Source organism: Salmo trutta, chromosome 25 (assembly GCF_901001165.1).
Source record: "Salmo trutta chromosome 25, fSalTru1.1, whole genome shotgun sequence".
NCBI classification, from domain to species: domain Eukaryota; kingdom Metazoa; phylum Chordata; class Actinopteri; order Salmoniformes; family Salmonidae; genus Salmo; species Salmo trutta.
In genome coordinates this window covers 8,551,212-8,569,860 of record NC_042981.1, presented here as the reverse complement: position 1 = coordinate 8,569,860, position 18,649 = coordinate 8,551,212, and the positions used below count along the sequence as shown (strand labels likewise).

Sequence of the window (18,649 nt, the reverse complement as noted above, 5' to 3'; positions counted from 1 at the left end):
TACTACTACTACTACCATCATCATTACTACTACTACTACCATCATCATTACTACTACCACTACCATCATCATTACTACTACCATCATCATTACTACTACTACTACTATCATCATTACTACTACTACTACCATCATCATTACTACTACCACTACAAGCATCATTACTACTACTACCACTACCATCATCATTACTACTACTACTACCATCATCATTACTATTACTACTACCACCATCATTACTACTACTACTACCATCATCATTACAACTACTACTACCATCATCATTACTACTACCATCAACATTACTACTACTACCATCATCATTACTACTACTACTACCATCATCATTACTACTACTACCATCATTACTACTACTACCATCATCATTACTACTACTACCACCATCATCATTACTACTACTACTACCATCATCATTACTACTACTACTACCATCATCATTACTACTACTACTACCACTACCATCATCATTACTATGACTACTACCATCATCATTACTATTACTACTACTACTACCATCATCATTACTACTACCACTACCATCATCATTGCTACTACTACCATCAACATTACTACTACTACCATCATCATTACTACTACTACTACTACCATCATCATTACTACTACCACTACTACCATCATCATTACTACTACTACCATCATCATTACTACTACTACCATCATCATTACTACTACTACCATCATCATTACTACTACTACTACTACTACCATCATCATTACTACTACTACTACTACCATCATCATTACTACTACTACTACCATCATCATTACTACTACTATTACCACTATTAGAACATCTACCTCTAATATCTATACCTACTAAAACGATAACTAACTTATAACTAACTTACTGTCATCCTCACCATTACATCAGTACTACCACTACCATCATCATTACTACCACTACCATCATCATTACTACCACTACATTCATCATTACTACCACTACCATCATCATTACTACTACTACCATCATCATTACTACCACTACCATCATCATTACTACCACCATCATTACTACCACTACCATCATCATTACTACCACTACCATCATCATTACTACCACTACCATCATCATTACTACCACTACCATCATCATTACTACTACTATTACCATCATCATTACTACTACTACTACAGCATTACTACTACTAGCACAGTCAGCGTAGTCAGCTCAGCTTTCCCCATTGAGACTGTGTCTGGGCCTCGATCTAGGTTGGGCAAAATTAAAAATGGCGGTGTTCGCTTTAGTAATCTCACTAGTATAAAGACTTCCTCCATTCCTGCCATTATTGAAAGAGATTGTGATACTTCACATCTCAAAATTGGGTTACTTAATGTTAGATCCCTCACTTCCAAGGCAGTTATAGTCAATGAACTAATCACTGATCATAATCTTGATGTGATTGGCCTGACTGAAACATGGCTTAAGCCTGATGAATTTACTGTGTTAAATGAGGCTTCACCCCCTGGTTACACTAGTGACCACACCCCCCGTGCATCCGGCAAAGGCGGAGGTGTTGCTAACATTTACGATAGCAAATTTCAATTTACAAAAAAAAACAATGACGTTTTCGTCTTTTGAGCTTCTAGTCATGAAATCTATGCAGCCTACTCAATCACTTTTTATAGCTACTGTTTACAGGCCTCCTGGGCCATATGCAGTGTTCCTCACTGAGTTCCCTGAATTCCTATCGGATCTTGTAGTCATAGCAGATAATATTACAATTTTTGGTGACTTTAACATTCACATGGAAAAGTCCACAGACCCACTCCAAAAGGCTTTCGGAGCCATCATCGACTCAGTGGGTTTTGTCCAACATGTCTCTGGACCTACTCACTGCCACAGTCATACTCTGGACCTAGTTTTGTCCCATGGAATAAATGTTGTGGATCTTAATGTTTTTCCTCATAATCCTGGATTATCGGACCACCATTTTATTGCGTTTAAAATTGCAACAAATAATCTGCTCAGACCCCAACCAAGGAGCATTAAAAGTCGTGCTATAAATTCTCAGACAACCCAAAGATTCCTTGATGCCCTTCCAGACTCCCTCTGCCTACCCAAGGACGTCAGAGGACAAAAATCAGTTAACCACCTAACCGAGGAACTCAATTTAACCTTGCACAATACCCTAGATGCAGTTGCACCCCTAAAAATTAAAAACATCTGTCATAAGAAACTAGCTCCCTGGTATACAGAAAATACACGAGCTCTGAAGCAAGCTTCCAGAAAATTGGAATGGAAATGGCGCCACACCAAACTGGAAGTCTTCCGACTAGCTTGGAAAGACAGTACCGTGCAGTATCGAAGAGCCCTCACTGCTGCTCGATCATCCTATTTTTCCAACTTAATTGAGGAAAATAAGAACAATCCAAAATTTATTTTTGATACTGTCGCAAAGCTAACTAAAAAGCAGCATTCGCAAATGGAGGATGGCTTTCACTTCAGCAGTAATAAATTTATGAACTTCTTTGAGGAAAAGATCATGATCATTAGAAAGCAAATTACGGACTCCTCTTTAAATCTGGGTATTCCTCCAAAGCTCCATTGCCATGAGTCTGCACAACTCTGCCAGGACCTAGGATCTAGGGAGATACTAAAGTGTTTTAGTACTATATCTCTTGACACAATGATGAAAATAATCATGGCCTCCAAACTCTCAAGCTGCATACAGGACCCTATTCCAACTAAACTACTGAAAGAGCTGCTTCCTGTGCTTGGCCCTCCTATGTTGAACATAATAAACGGCTCTCTATCCACCGGATGTGTACCAAGCTCACTAAAAGTGGCAGTAATAAAGCCTCTCTTGAAAAAGCCGAATCTTGACCCAGAAATTATAAAAAACTATCGGCCTATATCGAATCTTCCATTCCTCTCAAAAATTTTAGAAAAAGCTGTTGCACAGCAACTCACTGCCTTCCTGAAGACAAACAATGTATATGAAACGTTTCAGTCTGGTTTTAGATCCCATCATAGCACTGAGACTGCACTTGTGAAGGTGGTAAATGACCTTTTAATGACGTCTGACCGAGGCTCTGCATCTGTCCTCGTGCTCCTAGATCTTAGTGGCGCTTTTGATACCATCGATCACCACATTCTTTTGGAGAGATTGGAAACCCAAATTGGTCTACATGGACAAGTTCTGGCCTGGTTTAGATCTTATCTGTCGGAAAGATATCAGTTTGTCTCTGTGAATGGTTTGTCCTCAAGGTTCCGTTTTAGGACCACTATTGTTTTCACTATATATTTTACCTCTTGGGGATGTCATTCGAAAACATAATGTTCAATTTCACTGCTATGCGGACGACACACAGCTGTACATTTCAATGAAACATGGTGAAGCCCCAAAATTGCCCTCGCTAGAAGCCTGTGTTTCAGATATAAGGAAGTGGATGGCTGCAAACTTTCTACTTTTAAACTCGGACAAAACAGAGATGCTTGTTCTATGTCCCAAGAAACAAAGAGATCTTCTGTTGAATCTGACAATTAATCTGGATGGTTGTACAGTCGTCTCAAATAAAACTGTGAGGGACCTCGGCGTTACTCTGGACCCTGATCTCTCTTTTGAAGAACATATCAAGACTGTTTCAAGGACAGCTTTTTTCCATCTACGTAACATTGCAAAAATCAGAAACTTTCTGTCCAAAAATGATGCAGAAAAATTAATCCATGCTTTTGTTACTTCTAGGCTGGACTACTGCAATGCTCTACTTTCCGGCTACCCGGATAAAGCACTAAACAAACTTCAGTTAGTGCTAAATACGGCTGCTAGAATCCTGACTAGAACCAAAAAATTTGATCATATTACTCCAGTGCTAGCCACCCTACACTGGCTTCCTGTTAAGGCAAGGGCTGCTTTCAAGGTTTTACTGCTAACCTACAAAGCATTACATGGGCTTGCTCCTACCTATCTTTCCGATTTGGTCCTGCCGTACATACCTACACGTACGCTACGATCACAAGACGCAGGCCTCCTAATTGTCCCTAGAATTCTAAGCAAACGGATGGAGGTAGGGATTTCTCCTATAGAGCTCCATTTTTATGGAATGGTCTGCCTACCCATGTGAGAGACGCAGACTCAGTCTCAAACTTTAAGTCTTTACTGAAGACTTATCTCTTCAGTAGGTCCTATGATTAAGTATAGTCTGGCCCAGGAGTGTGAAGGTGAACGGAAAGGCTGGAGCAACGAACCGCCCTTGCTGTCTCTGCCTTGCCGGTTCCCCTCTTTCCACTGGGATTCTCTGCCTCTAACCCTATTACAGGGGCTGAGTCACTGGCTTACTGGTGTTCTTCCATGCCGTCCATGGGAGGGGTGCGTCACTTGAGTGGGTTGAGTCACTGATGTGGTCTTCCTGTCTGGGTTGGCGCCCCCCCCTTGGGTTGTGCCATGGCGGAGATCTTTGTGGGCTATAGTCGGCCTTGTCTTAGGATGGTAAGTTGGTGGTTGTAGACATCCCTCTAGTGGTGTGGGGGCTGTGCTTTGGAAAAGTGGGTGGGGTTTTATCCTGCCTGTTTGGCCCTGTCCGGGGGTATCATCGGATGGGGCCACAGTGTCTCCTGATCCCTCCTGTCTCAGCCTCCAGTATTTATGCTGCAGTAGTTTATGTGTTGGGGGGCTAGGGTCAGTCTGTTACATCTGGAGTATTTATCTTGTCTTATCCGGTGTCCTGTGTGAATTTAAATATGCTCTCTCTAATTCTCTCTTTCTCTCTTTCTTTCTTTCTCTCGGAGGACCTGAGCCTTAGGACCATGCCTCAGGACTACCTGGCACGATGACTCCTTGCTGTCCCCAGTTCACCTGGCCATGCTGCTGCTCCAGTTTCAACTGTTCTGCCTGCGGCTACGGAACCCTGACCTGTTCACCGGACGTGCTTGTTGCACCCTCGACAACTACTATGATTATTATTATTTGACCATGCTGGTCATTTATGAACATTTTAACATCTTGACCATGTTCTGTTATAATATCCACCCGGCACAGCCAGAAGAGGACTGGCCACCCCTCATAGCCTGGTTCCTCTCTAGGTTTCTTCCTAGGTTTTTGGCCTTTCTAGGGAGTTTTTCCTAGGGAGTTTTTCCTAGCCACCATGCTTCTTTCACATGCATTGCTTGCTGTTTGGGGTTTTAGGCTGGGTTTCTGTACAGCACTTTGAGATTTCAGCTGATGTACGAAGGGCTATATAAATAAATTTGATTTGAAATTTGATTTACTACTACCATCATCATTACTACTACTACCATCATCATTACTTCTACTACTACCATCATTATTACTACTACTACTACCATCATCATTACTACTACTACTACCACCAATATCATCATTACTACCACTACCATCATCATTACTACTACTACCATCATCATTACTACCACCACCATCATCATTACTACTACTACCATCATCATTACTACCACTACCATCATCATTACTACTACCACTACCATCATCATTACTACTACCACTACCATCATCATTACTACTACTACCATCATCATTACTACCACTACCATCATCATTACTACCACTACCATCATCATTACTACTACTACCATCATCATTACTACCACCACCATCATCATTACTACTACTACCATCATCATTACCACTACTACCATCATCATTACTACCATCATCATTACTACTACTACCATCATCATTACTACCACTACCATCATCATTACTACCACTACCATCATCATTACTACTACTACCATCATCATTACTACCACTACCATCATCATTACTACTACTACCATCATCATTACTACCACTACCATCATCATTACTACTACTACCATCATCATTACTACCACCACCATCATCATTACTACTACTACCATCATCATTACCACTACTACCATCATCATTACTACCATCATCATTACTACTACTACCATCATCATTACTACCACTACCATCATCATTACTACCACTACCATCATCATTACTACTACTACCATCATCATTACTACCACTACCATCATCATTACTACTACTACCATCATCATTACTTCCACTACCATCATCATTACTACCACTACCATCATCATCACTACCACTACCATCATCATTACTACCACTACCATCATCATCACTACCACTACCATCATCATTACTACCACCACCATTACTACCACTACCATCATCATTACTACTACTACTACTACCATCATCATTACTACTACTACCATCATCATTACTACCACTACCATCATCATTACTACTACTACCATCATCATTACTACTACTACCATCATCATTACTACCACTACCATCATCATTACTACCACTACCATCATCATTACTACCACTACCATCATCATTACTACCACTACCATCATCATTACTACTACTACCATCATCATTACTACTACTACCATCATCATTACTACCACTACCATCATCATTACTACTACTATTACCATCATCATTACTACCACTACCATCATCATTACTTCCACTACCATTACTACCACTACCATCATCATTACTACCACTACCATCATCATTACTACCACCATCACTACCATTACTAAACTACTACCATTACAATCAACCCTACTACCTGTACCATTACTATTTGGAATAATAATGTAAAAATAATAGTAATAATAAGTAAGTTACTGTTTACTATGCAGACGTTATTATTCAGTGTCCCTCAGGCCATGGCAGGCGAATACATATTTGTCTGCAAGAGCATTCGTTGCTCCTTCGCCCATTAGTATTTTTAGTTTTTCCTCTGGGTTTAAAACGTTAACATATGGAATAAATGTAGTAATTTCTGTCAATAATGAATCTCCTGGTGAGGAATATTTATCACAGTAAAGGAGAAAGTGCATCTGTCTCTACCTCCCCTGTTGTTCAGTGACCACATACACACTCCTCTTTGGGTAGCCATGTCTTTTTATGTCTGCCGGTTTCTATTGCCAATTGGTCACTCAGTCTGTACTTGGTAAGGATCTGTCTCTGCTTCATATCTCTGACAGAGTAGAGATAAATCAGCCAATTCATATTCTCTGTTTAGGGCCAGATAGCAATTTAGTTGGCTTTGAGATGTTTTGTTTTTCCAATGTTGTAAATATGAGTCCTTTGATTGGTTCTTGATATTGATTATTTGAATTGTTTGTTTTGAAACAGTGCTGGTCTCTCTCTCTCACTCACTCACTCACTCACTCACTCACTCACTCACTCACTCACTCACTCACTCACTCACTCACTCACACACACTCACACACTCACACACTCACACACTCACACACTCGCTCTCTCTCACTCGCTCTCTCTTTCTCCCTCTCACTCGCTCTCTCTTTCTCCCTCTCTCACACACACACACAAACATAAACACACACACACACACATGCATATTGGCCCTGAGTCAGAATGTATAAAAGCATGTTAGCGGGGAACCTTGGAGGCTTGAACATGTTAATTCTTCTCAAGATCCACAGTGTTATGTAATCATCATGTTATCTAAGGTCTACAGAGCTGATCTACATGGGCCCATGGACATTCTAAGTTATCCAACGTGTTCTAGTGCTTTCCTGGTTACAGTAATTCATACTGATTGTTGATTGGTTGTGCACTGGGCCTTCTGAGCATGTGGTAGATGTTCTACTGTAGCAGCTTGGGGGCTTGTTTCAACTTAATCAATGTACAGAGGTACAGGCATCCCCCAAATCCCCAAAGTAAAGCACTCATTCCATCCTCCATTCTCCCTTCTTTCTTTTCCCTCCTCCCTTTTCTAGCTTTCCTTTTCTACTCCCTCGTTTTCAATGAAGCGTTAGACAACAGAGAAGAGAAGAGCAGTACTGATATATGAATAGACTGTCCTCCTTCAGACACAGAGAAGAGAAGAGCAGTAATGATATATGAATAGACTGTCCTCCTTCAGACACAGAGAAGAGAAGAGCAGTACTGATATATGAATAGACTGTCCTCCTTCAGACACAGAGAAGAGCAGTAATGATATATGAATAGACTGTCCTCCTTCAGACACAGAGAAGAGAAGAGCAGTACTGATATATGAATAGACTGTCCTCCTTCAGACACAGAGAAGAGAAGAGCAGTACTGATATATGAATAGACTGTCCTCCTTCAGACACAGAGAAGAGCAGTACTGATATATGAATAGACTGTCCTCCTTCAGACACAGAGAAGAGAAGAGCAGTACTGATATATGAATAGACTGTCCTCCTTCAGAGAAGAGAAGAGCAGTAATGATATATGAATAGACTGTCCTCCTTCAGACACAGAGAAGAGAAGAGCAGTAATGATATATGAATAGACTGTCCTCCTTCAGACACAGAGGAGCACACTTAGATGACCTCGTAACAGACAGCGTGTTTACCTTTCCTGTTGGCTCAATTAAGAAGAGTGAAAGCAAACATGACTATAAGGGCCACTGTGGATGTGTGTGTGTGTGTGTGTGTGTGTGTGTGTGTGTGTGTGTGTGCGAGCGTGCCTGGGTGTGTGTGTGTGTGCCATGGTGTGTGTGTGTGTGTGTGTGCGCCTTGGTGTGTGTGTGTGAGTGTGTGCCTATGTTTGTATTTTACAGAACGCAAACAAGAGCAGCAGCTTGTTGACCTAGCTCCTGTTAAGTCTTTAATGAGTATCCCCTGACAGTTCCACCACACACACACACACACACACACACACACACAATTAACTTAGCCCACACAGAGGTATAGCCCTACAGTTGTATAGTCCTGCTACACTTCAACACGCCTTCTAGAGACTTAGTAGTGAGATGGGGAGTGTATGAATACATTGATTGAAGGCCACTCAACCCATTGAGCACCAGTCAGCTTCGAGGGCGTCTCTCTACAGTCACAGTGGTCAGATAGTCTGCCACCATGTACTGTCTGTTTAGGGCCAAAATAGCATTTCATTTTACTTTGAGATTGTGTAATGTTTTCCCAATAGATAATATCAGTACATTTTGTTTAGGACGGTAGAGGACTTAGTCTCTCTCTCCCTCTATCTTTCCCTCTCCCTCTCTCTCTCTCTGCCTCTCCCACTCTCTCTCTGCCTCTCCCTCTCCCTCTCTGCCTCTCCCTCTCTCTCTCTCTCTCTGCCTCTTACTCTCCGTGTCTCCCTCTCTGCCTCTCCCTGTCTGCCTCTCTGCCTCTCCCTGTCCGTGTCTGCGCCTCTCTCCCTCTCCCTCTCTCTCTCCTCTCTCGCTGTCTCTCTCTCTCCCGCTCTGTCTCTCTCTCTCCCGCTCTGTCTCTCTCTCTCCCGCTCTGTCTCTCTCTCTCCCCATCCCTCTCTCCCTCTCTCTCTCTCTGTGTCTCTCTCTCCCTCTCTCTCTCTCCGTCTCTCTCTCTCTCTCTCTCTCTCCCCCTCCTTCTCTCTGTCTCTCTCTCTCCCTCTCTCTCTGTCCCTCTCTCAAATGTCTTTATTGGCATGGAAAGTGTGGGTTGGACATTCGAGGGCATGGGCTCACCCACTTAGAGCCAGGCCCAGCCAATCAGAAAGAGTTTTCCCCACAAAGTGCTTTATTACGGAGAGAAATATTCCCCATCTCTCTCTCTCTCTCTCTCTTTCTCTGGGTTTGATTGGTTTGATGCCTGATCAGCCAGAGTGGGAAAGAGGAAGTGGATGTGATTAACAGCTCTCCTGTACGTGTCACTTCCCCTCACCGAAGCTATTCATCACTTGCTCCAGATTGACCTCCACAGGAAATTCATCCTCGATTAAATTGAAAAAAAAATAATAATAATAACAATTTCCCTCCTCTGGCCTCATTTGATATTTTTTATTTGATAGAGTACCTGCAATTGAGCACCACAAGTCACTCAGATTTCCCATTTCTAGTCTCTCTCTCTCTCTACCTCTCATCTTTCGTTTGTCTGTTTTCTTTTTTTCTCCGCTGATGGCCTCTTTTGATTTGCATATAATTTCCACGTAGTTCAACCAGAGAAAACAGGGTTTGTGACACCTGGCTGAGTTACTACAGTTTTTTTTGTTTTTACTCCATACTGTATGTCAGAGGCTCTGTAGACGTATGTCTTAATATCTGCACTGCTAGCCACGTCCATATGTTCTCCAGGGAACCTATGAAATGGTTAACGAAATGTGATTATATGGTTTTTACTCAGACACAGACTTTTTATTGGTTCCAAGCTGAAATGGGTTTGTAAACTCTTGTCGTTTTCAGACGGGCGGCAGGGTAGCCTAGTGGTTAGAGTGTTGGACTAGTAACTGAAAGGTTGCAAGTTCATTTCCCCGAGTGTGCTGACAAGGTACAAATCTGTTGTTCTGCCCCTGAACAAGGCAGTTAACCCACTGTTCCTAGGCTGTCATTGAAAATAAGAATCTGTTCTTAACTGACTTGCCTAGTAAAATAAATAAAAGACAGCCAGAGAGAGTTGGAATGAAGATGTTTTTAGAGTGGGAAGAGGAAAACTATACACAGACACATATCCAATTCTGACATTACCGACGTCCAATTTATCCTCCCATTTTAAATGATTATATAATATCAATGAGAGATAATATAATTCAATGTAATATTTAAATATGTCATATTAATATAGTACTTGATAGATGTGCAGTAGATACACCCATTCAAAGAAGCTGCACAACTTATTTACCTGAATCAAAGCACCAATAACCACAGCCCAAACAAACCATCCCAACAGACAACTGAACAGTGGCTGGCTGTGCTTGAAAACGTGCAGAGCTTCTACACACCATTAGTTTGCATAACATAAAAAAACCCTAGGACAACTGAACACACCTGGGTTAGCGTGACAGTAACTATGAACAGACATAGACAACAGACCTGGGTTAGCTTGACAGTAACTATGAACAAACATAGACAACAGACCTGGGTTAGCTTGACAGTAACTATGAACAAACATAGACAACAGACCTGGGTTAGCTTGACAGTAGCTATGAACAGACATAGACAACAGACCTGGGTTAGCTTGACAGTAACTATGAACAAACATAGACAACAGACCTGGGTTAGCGTGACAGTAACTATGAACAGACATAGACAACAGACCTGGGTTAGCTTGACAGTAACTATGAACAGACATAGACAACAGACCTGGGTTAGCGTGACAGTAACTATGAACAGACATAGACAACAGACCTGGGTTAGCTTGACAGTAACTATGAACAGACATAGAGACCTGTGTTAGCTTGACAGTAACTATGAACAGACATAGAGACCTGTGTTAGCTTGACAGTAACTATGAACAGACATAGAGACCTGTGTTAGCTTGACAGTAACTATGAACAGACATAGAGACCTGTGTTAGCTTGACAGTAACTATGAACAGACATAGAGACCTGTGTTAGCGTGACAGTAACTATGAACAGACATAGATACCTGGATTCAAATTAAAACATAGAAACTTTTGCTCCTGGAGTGCCAGATGGGCCAGATGGGTTTGACAGGTATGACAGACAGGCAGGGTTTCTATAGTTCTCTTTTCCTGGCCTCATTTAGTGGAAGAAAAAAAAGCTTAAAAAAAACTGGTATCTGGGCTAGGTGGTTATTAAGCAGGCAGAGATGATGAAGGGCTAATTCCTCCATCTAGACCACAGAGCCTCTGAGCGTGCCTCTGTCCCAGAGAGAAGGGAGTAGATGGGGCTGTCGCGGTCCACCACACACAGCTGTTCAGGGGACATGTATTGTATAGGGAACAAAGTCCTCCCCTCTCCTCTCCTCCCCACCCCGCCCGGTCCCCTCTCCTCTTCTCTCCCTCCCCATCCCTCTCCTCCCGTCAACTCTCCTCTCCACTCCATTCCCTCTGCTGTCCTCCCCTCTCCTCCCCGTCCCTATCCCCTCCGCTCTCCACCCCGTCCGCTGCCCTCCCCTCTCCTCCCATCCCCGTACCCCCCTCCTCCCCGTCCCTATCACCTCTGCTCTCCTCCTCGTCCGCTGCCCTCCCCTCTCCTCCCCATTCCTGAGCCCTACCTGTATGGTGGGAGAGGAGCGGTGCTTGCGGGTGGTGGTGGTGGACATGGTGGTGGTGGTCTCAATAAAGGTGGTGGATAACTCGGGCGGCTGGGCGGTGGTGCGGGCCGACCCGGCCACGGAGGGCGTGTCACCCACCAACCGGACGCTGCCGTTGATTTTGATGTTGGGGTTGCCCTCGGCGGCCATGTTGAGGACCTTCAGGCCATTGTAGTAGAGGCCGGAGAGCTGTCCCTGGAAGGGCCGACTGCGGTCGCTGCCACCGATGGTCACCAAGGCCTGGGTGTTGAATATGGTAAGCTGCCGGCCTAGAGGAGGGAACCAGACAAATAGTCATTCACATCAAGGAATAACAACGAACAGAGCAGCAAAATAAGGTTCCTGTTTTTTCATTCAATGTCCAAACAGTTGTTGAGATGTCGTCAGGTCAGAGAATAAATAGAACCTTTGTGACTTTACGGTGTGTGTGTGTGTGTGTGCCCGTTTGTGTTCATGTGTGTACGGTAAGTATACGTTTCCATGTGTACTTAAAAGTCCTTGACAATCAAAAGGTCACGAGGAGGTGGGTCGTAAAAAAACATTTATGGTGAAACTGTGAACAAAGGTCAACTGAGGAGGCTATAAGTAGCCTGGGATCCAGAAAGCTAACCCAAAATATACAGGGTCAATGCTTCTGGCTATCACTGTAGAAAGGGCATAATGTTGTTATCTGTAATTATGAGACAGTGATGTGAGCTAAGGCTGAGAAAGGAGAGAGAGAGAGATGGAAAGAAAAGGAGAGGAAAAGGTCAAAGCTTTATGTCCATCTCCTCAAACTGGCCCTTTGGGACGGCGTCTGATCAGCAGTATCTAAAAAGGCTAGAGCTGTTGCCAAAACTATGAAGACAAAGAATGGGTTATGTTTAAAAGGCTATGGCTAATGCTGAAGCTAGAAACAGGGGTAGGAGCTGGTGTTTAAAATGCTATGGCTAATGCTGAAGCTAGAAACAGGGGTAGGAGCTGATGTTAAAAATGCTATGGCTAATGCTGAAGCTAGAAACAGGGGTAGGAGCTGATGTTAAAAATGCTATGGCTAATGCTGAAGCTAGAAAACAGGGGTAGGAGCTGATGTTTAAAAGGAATAATGATGAAGATAGAAAGAAGCGGAAGGAACTGATGTTTAAAAGGGCTAATCAGGGGCAGGAAGTTGATGTTTAAAAGGGCTAATCAAGGGCAGGAAGCTGATGTTTAAAAGGGCTAATCAGGGGCATTAACAAGATGTTTAAAAGGGCTAATCAGGGGCAGGAATCAGGGGCAGAAACCTGATGGAGAAAATAAGTACATCACAAGGGGCTGTGAAGTTTCAAATGAGTCAAATAATTTCTAAAATTATATATACATGCCAAATCTAAGTAGTAACACCGACTTAACACATCTTCATAATCTTTAAGTTTAAAACGACAAATGGTAATACTCGACTTAGAAAGTATTGAGTAAATTGTTTCACCCGCTAGGAAATCATTTTCCCAGTTTTATGCAGTAATTCTCCAGTTGTATCAACATAGCACTCTGGATAATAAATTAATAAATGAATAAATGATTGTACTTCAAACTATTATTATCTGACTTAATATTTTAGATGTATGACTACATGTTGATTCATCCATTAGATGCCTTTACTTGTGTTTGAAATGGCATTCAGGTTTAAATGGATGTTAAAGTCCTTAGGAGATACTTGAATTATTTTCTTATTTTCGAAGGATTCAGAGTATATGAAATACTATATTATTGTGTAATATTCATTAGCAGTCCATTTAACTGAGTAGAGTGTTTAGCAATTATGAATTATCATTGGATTATCATGGCCTTCACTTCATAATCGTCGCCAAACACATTGGCTCCAGGTCATCTACAAGACCCTGCTAGGTAAAGTCCCCCCTTATCTCCGCTCACTGGTCACCATAGCAGCACCCACCTGTAGCACGCGCTCCAGCAGGTATATCTCTCTGGTCACCCCTAAAGCCAACTCCTCCTTTGGTCGTCTCTCCTTCCAGTTCTCAGCTGCCAATGACTGGAACGAACTACAAAAATCTCTAAAACTGGAAACACTTATCTCCCTCACTAGCTTTAAGCACCAGCTGTCAGAGCAGCTCACAGATCTCTGCACCTGTACATAGCCCATCTTTAATTTAGCCCAAACTACTACCTCTTCCCCTACTGTATTTATTTATTTTATTTATTTTGCTCCTTTGCACCATATTATTTATATTTTAACTTTTAACTTTCTTCAAACTACAAATCTACCATTCCAGTGTTTTTCTTGCCATAATTTATTTACTTTGCCACCATGGCATTTTTTTGCCTTTACCTCCCTTATCTCACATCATTTGCTCACATTGTATATAGTCTTATTTTTTCTACTGCATCATTGATTGTATGTTGTTTTACTCCATGTGTAACTCTGTGTTTTTGTATGTTGTCGAACTGCTTTGCTTTATCTTGGCCAGGTCGCAATTGTAAATGAGAACTTGTTCTCAACTTGCCTACCTGGTTAAATAAAGGTGAAATAAAATAAAAAATAAAATAAAATTTACATTTTTAATTGTATGTTCGAGTTTGACAAAAGATGTTAGGTCATGTTAAAATCCTTTTTTTGAAGTGGGAAAAGGAGCTACATTTCAGCAGGAAAATACAAAAAGAAAAAGTTCAATGTTGAGTTCAATAGAAGATAATTTTAAAGTTCTGTTAAGTTTACCTTTCTCCTGTAGCCAATCCACTACTGGCCGGGCGTATTTCAACGGGAATTTCTTAGTGGCAATTTCAAGACGTTCATTATCGGTCGTCGCTGTAAAAAACAAAAACATTTTAAACATTAATAAACAGTTTGTCTTTGGCATTTTAACACGTTTTAACACATGTTCACTTCAAACTTTTCTTTTCATGCAAGTATTAAAAAAAATAATTGCGGGTTAGAATTGCTGTGTTGTTTATGAGGTAGCTGAAGGGTTATCAGTAAAAAGATAACAAACATTAAAGTCATTTGCTGCTCTGCTGGACTTCATGACACCTTGTTCATAGGGGACAGAAGCACCTCTATATTTGTGCATTCAATTAATTTAAACATTGACAAAACACATTTAGAACCGAGGTACCATAAAAAACGACTTTTGGGATGCAGGGTATTCTAGTATCTTGAAACTCACAGAACAGTTCCACTGCACATTCACCATGCAACCATTCCATATTATTAGCATCCAGTCCATAGACATTACGGTGCACTTTGGAACAGGTTGTATCTTTCCATCCCCTAATTGAGACCACCACTTCTGCAAGGATAGAGACAGTAGGTAGCTGTGTGTGGGTGTGTGTATGGGTGTGTGTTGTGGGGGTGTCGGGATGTGGGGGTGTGTGTCGCGTGGGTGTGTGTTGTGTGGGTGTGGGTCGTGTGTGTTGGGTGTGTGTTGGGTGGGTGTTGTGTGGGTGGGTGGGTGTGGGTCGTGTGGGTGTGTGTCGTGTGGCTGTGGGTTTTGTGGGTGTGGGTCGTGTGTGTTGGGTGTGTGTTGTGTGGGTGGGTGTGTGTTGTGTGGGTGTGGGTCGTGTGTGTGTGGGGGTGTGTGTTGGGTGTGTGTTGTGTGGGTGGGTGGGTGTTGTATAGGGGTGGGTGGGTGTGTGTTGTGTGGGTGTGTGGGTGGGTGGGTGTGTGTTGTGTGAGGGTGTGTGAGGGTGTGTGTGGGGGTATGTGTTGAGTGGGTGTGTGTTTGTGTTTGTCATGCTCTTTACCTCGCCCTCTGAAATGGGAGCCTCATTCTGGAAGATTTACCCTCAGTATCTCCAGGAGACAATGGCAGCCCGGGTCCTTTATCTGGCAATCCGCACCTCTCTTATTTAATCGCAGGATTAGATGCCCGGCTCATACTGGAAGGCTTATCTCTCTCCCTCCCTCCTTCCATCCATCCCTCCTTCCCTCCCTCCATCCCTTCATCCATCCCTCCGTTTCCCGCAGCCCCCCAGTAGAGATTTATAGGGGTGTGAGATTCGGTTTTCGATAGCAGTAATTGTGTTTGGCTTGTAGGGTACACCAGTATTTATCCCACACCTAGAGACGACCCCATCACCTAGAGACGACCCCATCACCTAGAGACGAACCCATCACCTAGAGATGACCCCATCACCTAGAGATGACCCCATCACCTAGAGATGACCCCATCACCTAGAGATGACCCCATCACCTAGAGACGAACCATCACCTAGAGATGACCCCATCACCTAGAGACGACCCCATCACCTTTTATTCTGTGCAGATAAAGGTGGCCCAAGGTATTTCTTATCCAAACACAGCCGCTCCCCCGGTCTTTCACTGTCTCTCTCCCTTTCTCTCACTTTCTCTCTTCCTTTCTCTCACTCTCTCTCTCCCTTTCTCTCACTCTCTCTCCCTTTCTCTCACTCTCTCTATGTATTGTCAGGTTTTCTGTCAGTGACAGCGAAGCGTCCATGTTGTGTTCTGCAGTGCGGCAGGCTGCATCAAAGGTCTCAACATGGACCACCGCATTGCTGTCGTCCTGCCCATGGACACGGAAGACATCTCGGAACCCGAGAAAAGGTCCGATTTTCCCGGGCGCAGAGATCCACCGGAGACTCCTCCTTATCGTCTCCCAGACAGAGCCGTAAGCCGCCAGACCTGACATTCAATCTGATCACTCCTGATAGGAGGTCAGTTCTCCCTACTTGTCAAGTTCTGAGACACCGGCTTGATGCAGTTTGCAAGACAAAGGGGAGAAGCAGGTCTGAGAGGCAGGCTGTATCGTTCCCTTCCCTCGTCTCCATTGTGTGTTGAGCCAGTTGCAGAAATCTTGAGGGAAAATAAACCTGCGACGGTGCGACTATCACAGGATGGCTCAGACGAAGCACAGCCTCATTCACGTGAAACAGGAAGGGCCTGTGCAAATGAAAGCAATCGTCTTCAAACACGCAGTGTGGCTTCTGAATGCAGCTCCTGATAAGCTTGGAGGAGGTGCAGTGTGACTTCTGAATGCAGCTCCTGATAAGCTAGGAGGAGGTGCAGTGTGGTTTCTGAATGCAGCTCCTGATAAGCTTGGAGGAGGTGCAGTGTGACTTCTGAATGCAGCTCCTGATAAGCTAGGAGGAGGTGCAGTGTGGCTTCTGAATGCAGCTCCTGATAAGCTAGGAGGAGGTGCAGTGTGGCTTCTGAATGCAGCTCCTGATAAGCTAGGAGGAGGTGCAGTGTGGCTTCTGAATGCAGCTCCTGATAAGCTAGGAGGAGGTGATGCTATTTCAAGGCAATTTGCCGCAGAGTATTTCTTCTCTTTTGCTTTTCTCTCTTCACCACAACAAGCCGGACTCTGGCAGTAGATCCCTATCTCTCTAGCTATACCTCACAGATAAGAAAGTGTTCAGAGGCAACCAACCACTGTTTGGAGTGGTTTGACTGTTTTAGTACTACCTGAACAGAACGAGTGGTTCCTAGTGAATACTGAAAAATCCTAAAAGGGAGGGAAGGAACATTGTAAAGGTTTCCTGTAAGAGTTAGTCATTGGGACAGGAGATTTGCCTGACTGTAGGACCTGGCCAGGAACAACGCTGACACTGGCTACATGACAGTCTTATTCAGTAATCTAGTCCTCAAAAGCTTTGCTTGTCTCTGAACCCTAAAACGTAGAAACAGACGTTCCTTCTCTGTACTCTCTATTCTTACAAATGGCTTCTTATAGCCTTGACATGGTACAGTATCATAATTAAGTGATCAAAATCCTTTGTCCCAGAAACTAATAAACAGCCGTTGGCTCTGTTCACCAGGAGAGAACAATTGCCCCCTCTCATTGGCTCTGCACACCAGGGGAGAACCACAGCCCCCTCTCATTGGCTCTGCACACCAGGGGAGAACCACAGCCCCCTCTCATTGGCTCTGCACACCAAGGGAGAACAACTGCCCCCTCTGATTGGCTCTGTACACCAGGGGAGAACCACAGCCCCCTTTGATTGGCTCTGTACACCAGGGGAGAACCATAGCCCCCTCTGATTGGCTCTGTACACCAGGGGAGAACTGCCCCCTCTTCTAAAAGCCATGAAGTTCAAGGCTAACCGGGGATACTGCAGGATGTTCTTTTCAGAAAGCAGAATCTCCCATTAAAATGAAATTAAAATGGCAATTTGGGGCCAATATTAGTGTATATATTGCTTTGTTCAAAGACAATCAGTGTACCAATGTTTGCTTTGAATATACTAAATATATGTAGGATGACGGTACTGTCAGAACCACCTCTTCTTGTGATAAGGAGGAGGAAGCTATTCACACTCATGCACACACCCAGAAATGAGTGTTCTACTGAGCCGAAAGGGAGAAAATGAAGTTTAAAGTACTACATTATGTAGCTGAGCCTTTTTGTAATGATGTTCGCTGAGAGTCGGGAAGCAAGTTCAGGGAGTGTTTTAATAAAATAAACGGAACATGATACAAAACAAGAACCTCGAACAACGCACAGACATGAAACAGAAACAATGACGCCTGGGGAAGGAACCAAAGGGAGTGACATATATATATATATATATATTTATATATATATAGGGCAGGTAATCAAGGACGTGATTACAGTTGCGCATAACGATAGTGACAGGTGTTGAGTCATAACCTGGTGACCTAGAGGCCCGGAGAGGGAGCACATGTGACACTTTTGGG

General features: G+C 43.2%; 1 protein-coding gene across 1 annotated transcript in view; it reads right to left on the bottom strand.

The window, feature by feature from the left end:
- LOC115161950 (neurexin-3a-like) overlaps positions 1-18,649 on the bottom strand; it is a 739,824-nt gene that overhangs the window by 63,596 nt on the left and 657,579 nt on the right. The window contains exons 21-22 of the mRNA XM_029712804.1: positions 14,711-14,800; positions 11,977-12,284 (exon numbers count right to left, since the gene is read on the bottom strand). Coding sequence (XP_029568664.1) covers positions 11,977-12,284; positions 14,711-14,800 — 398 coding nt within the window. The remainder of the gene's footprint in view (positions 1-11,976; positions 12,285-14,710; positions 14,801-18,649) is intronic.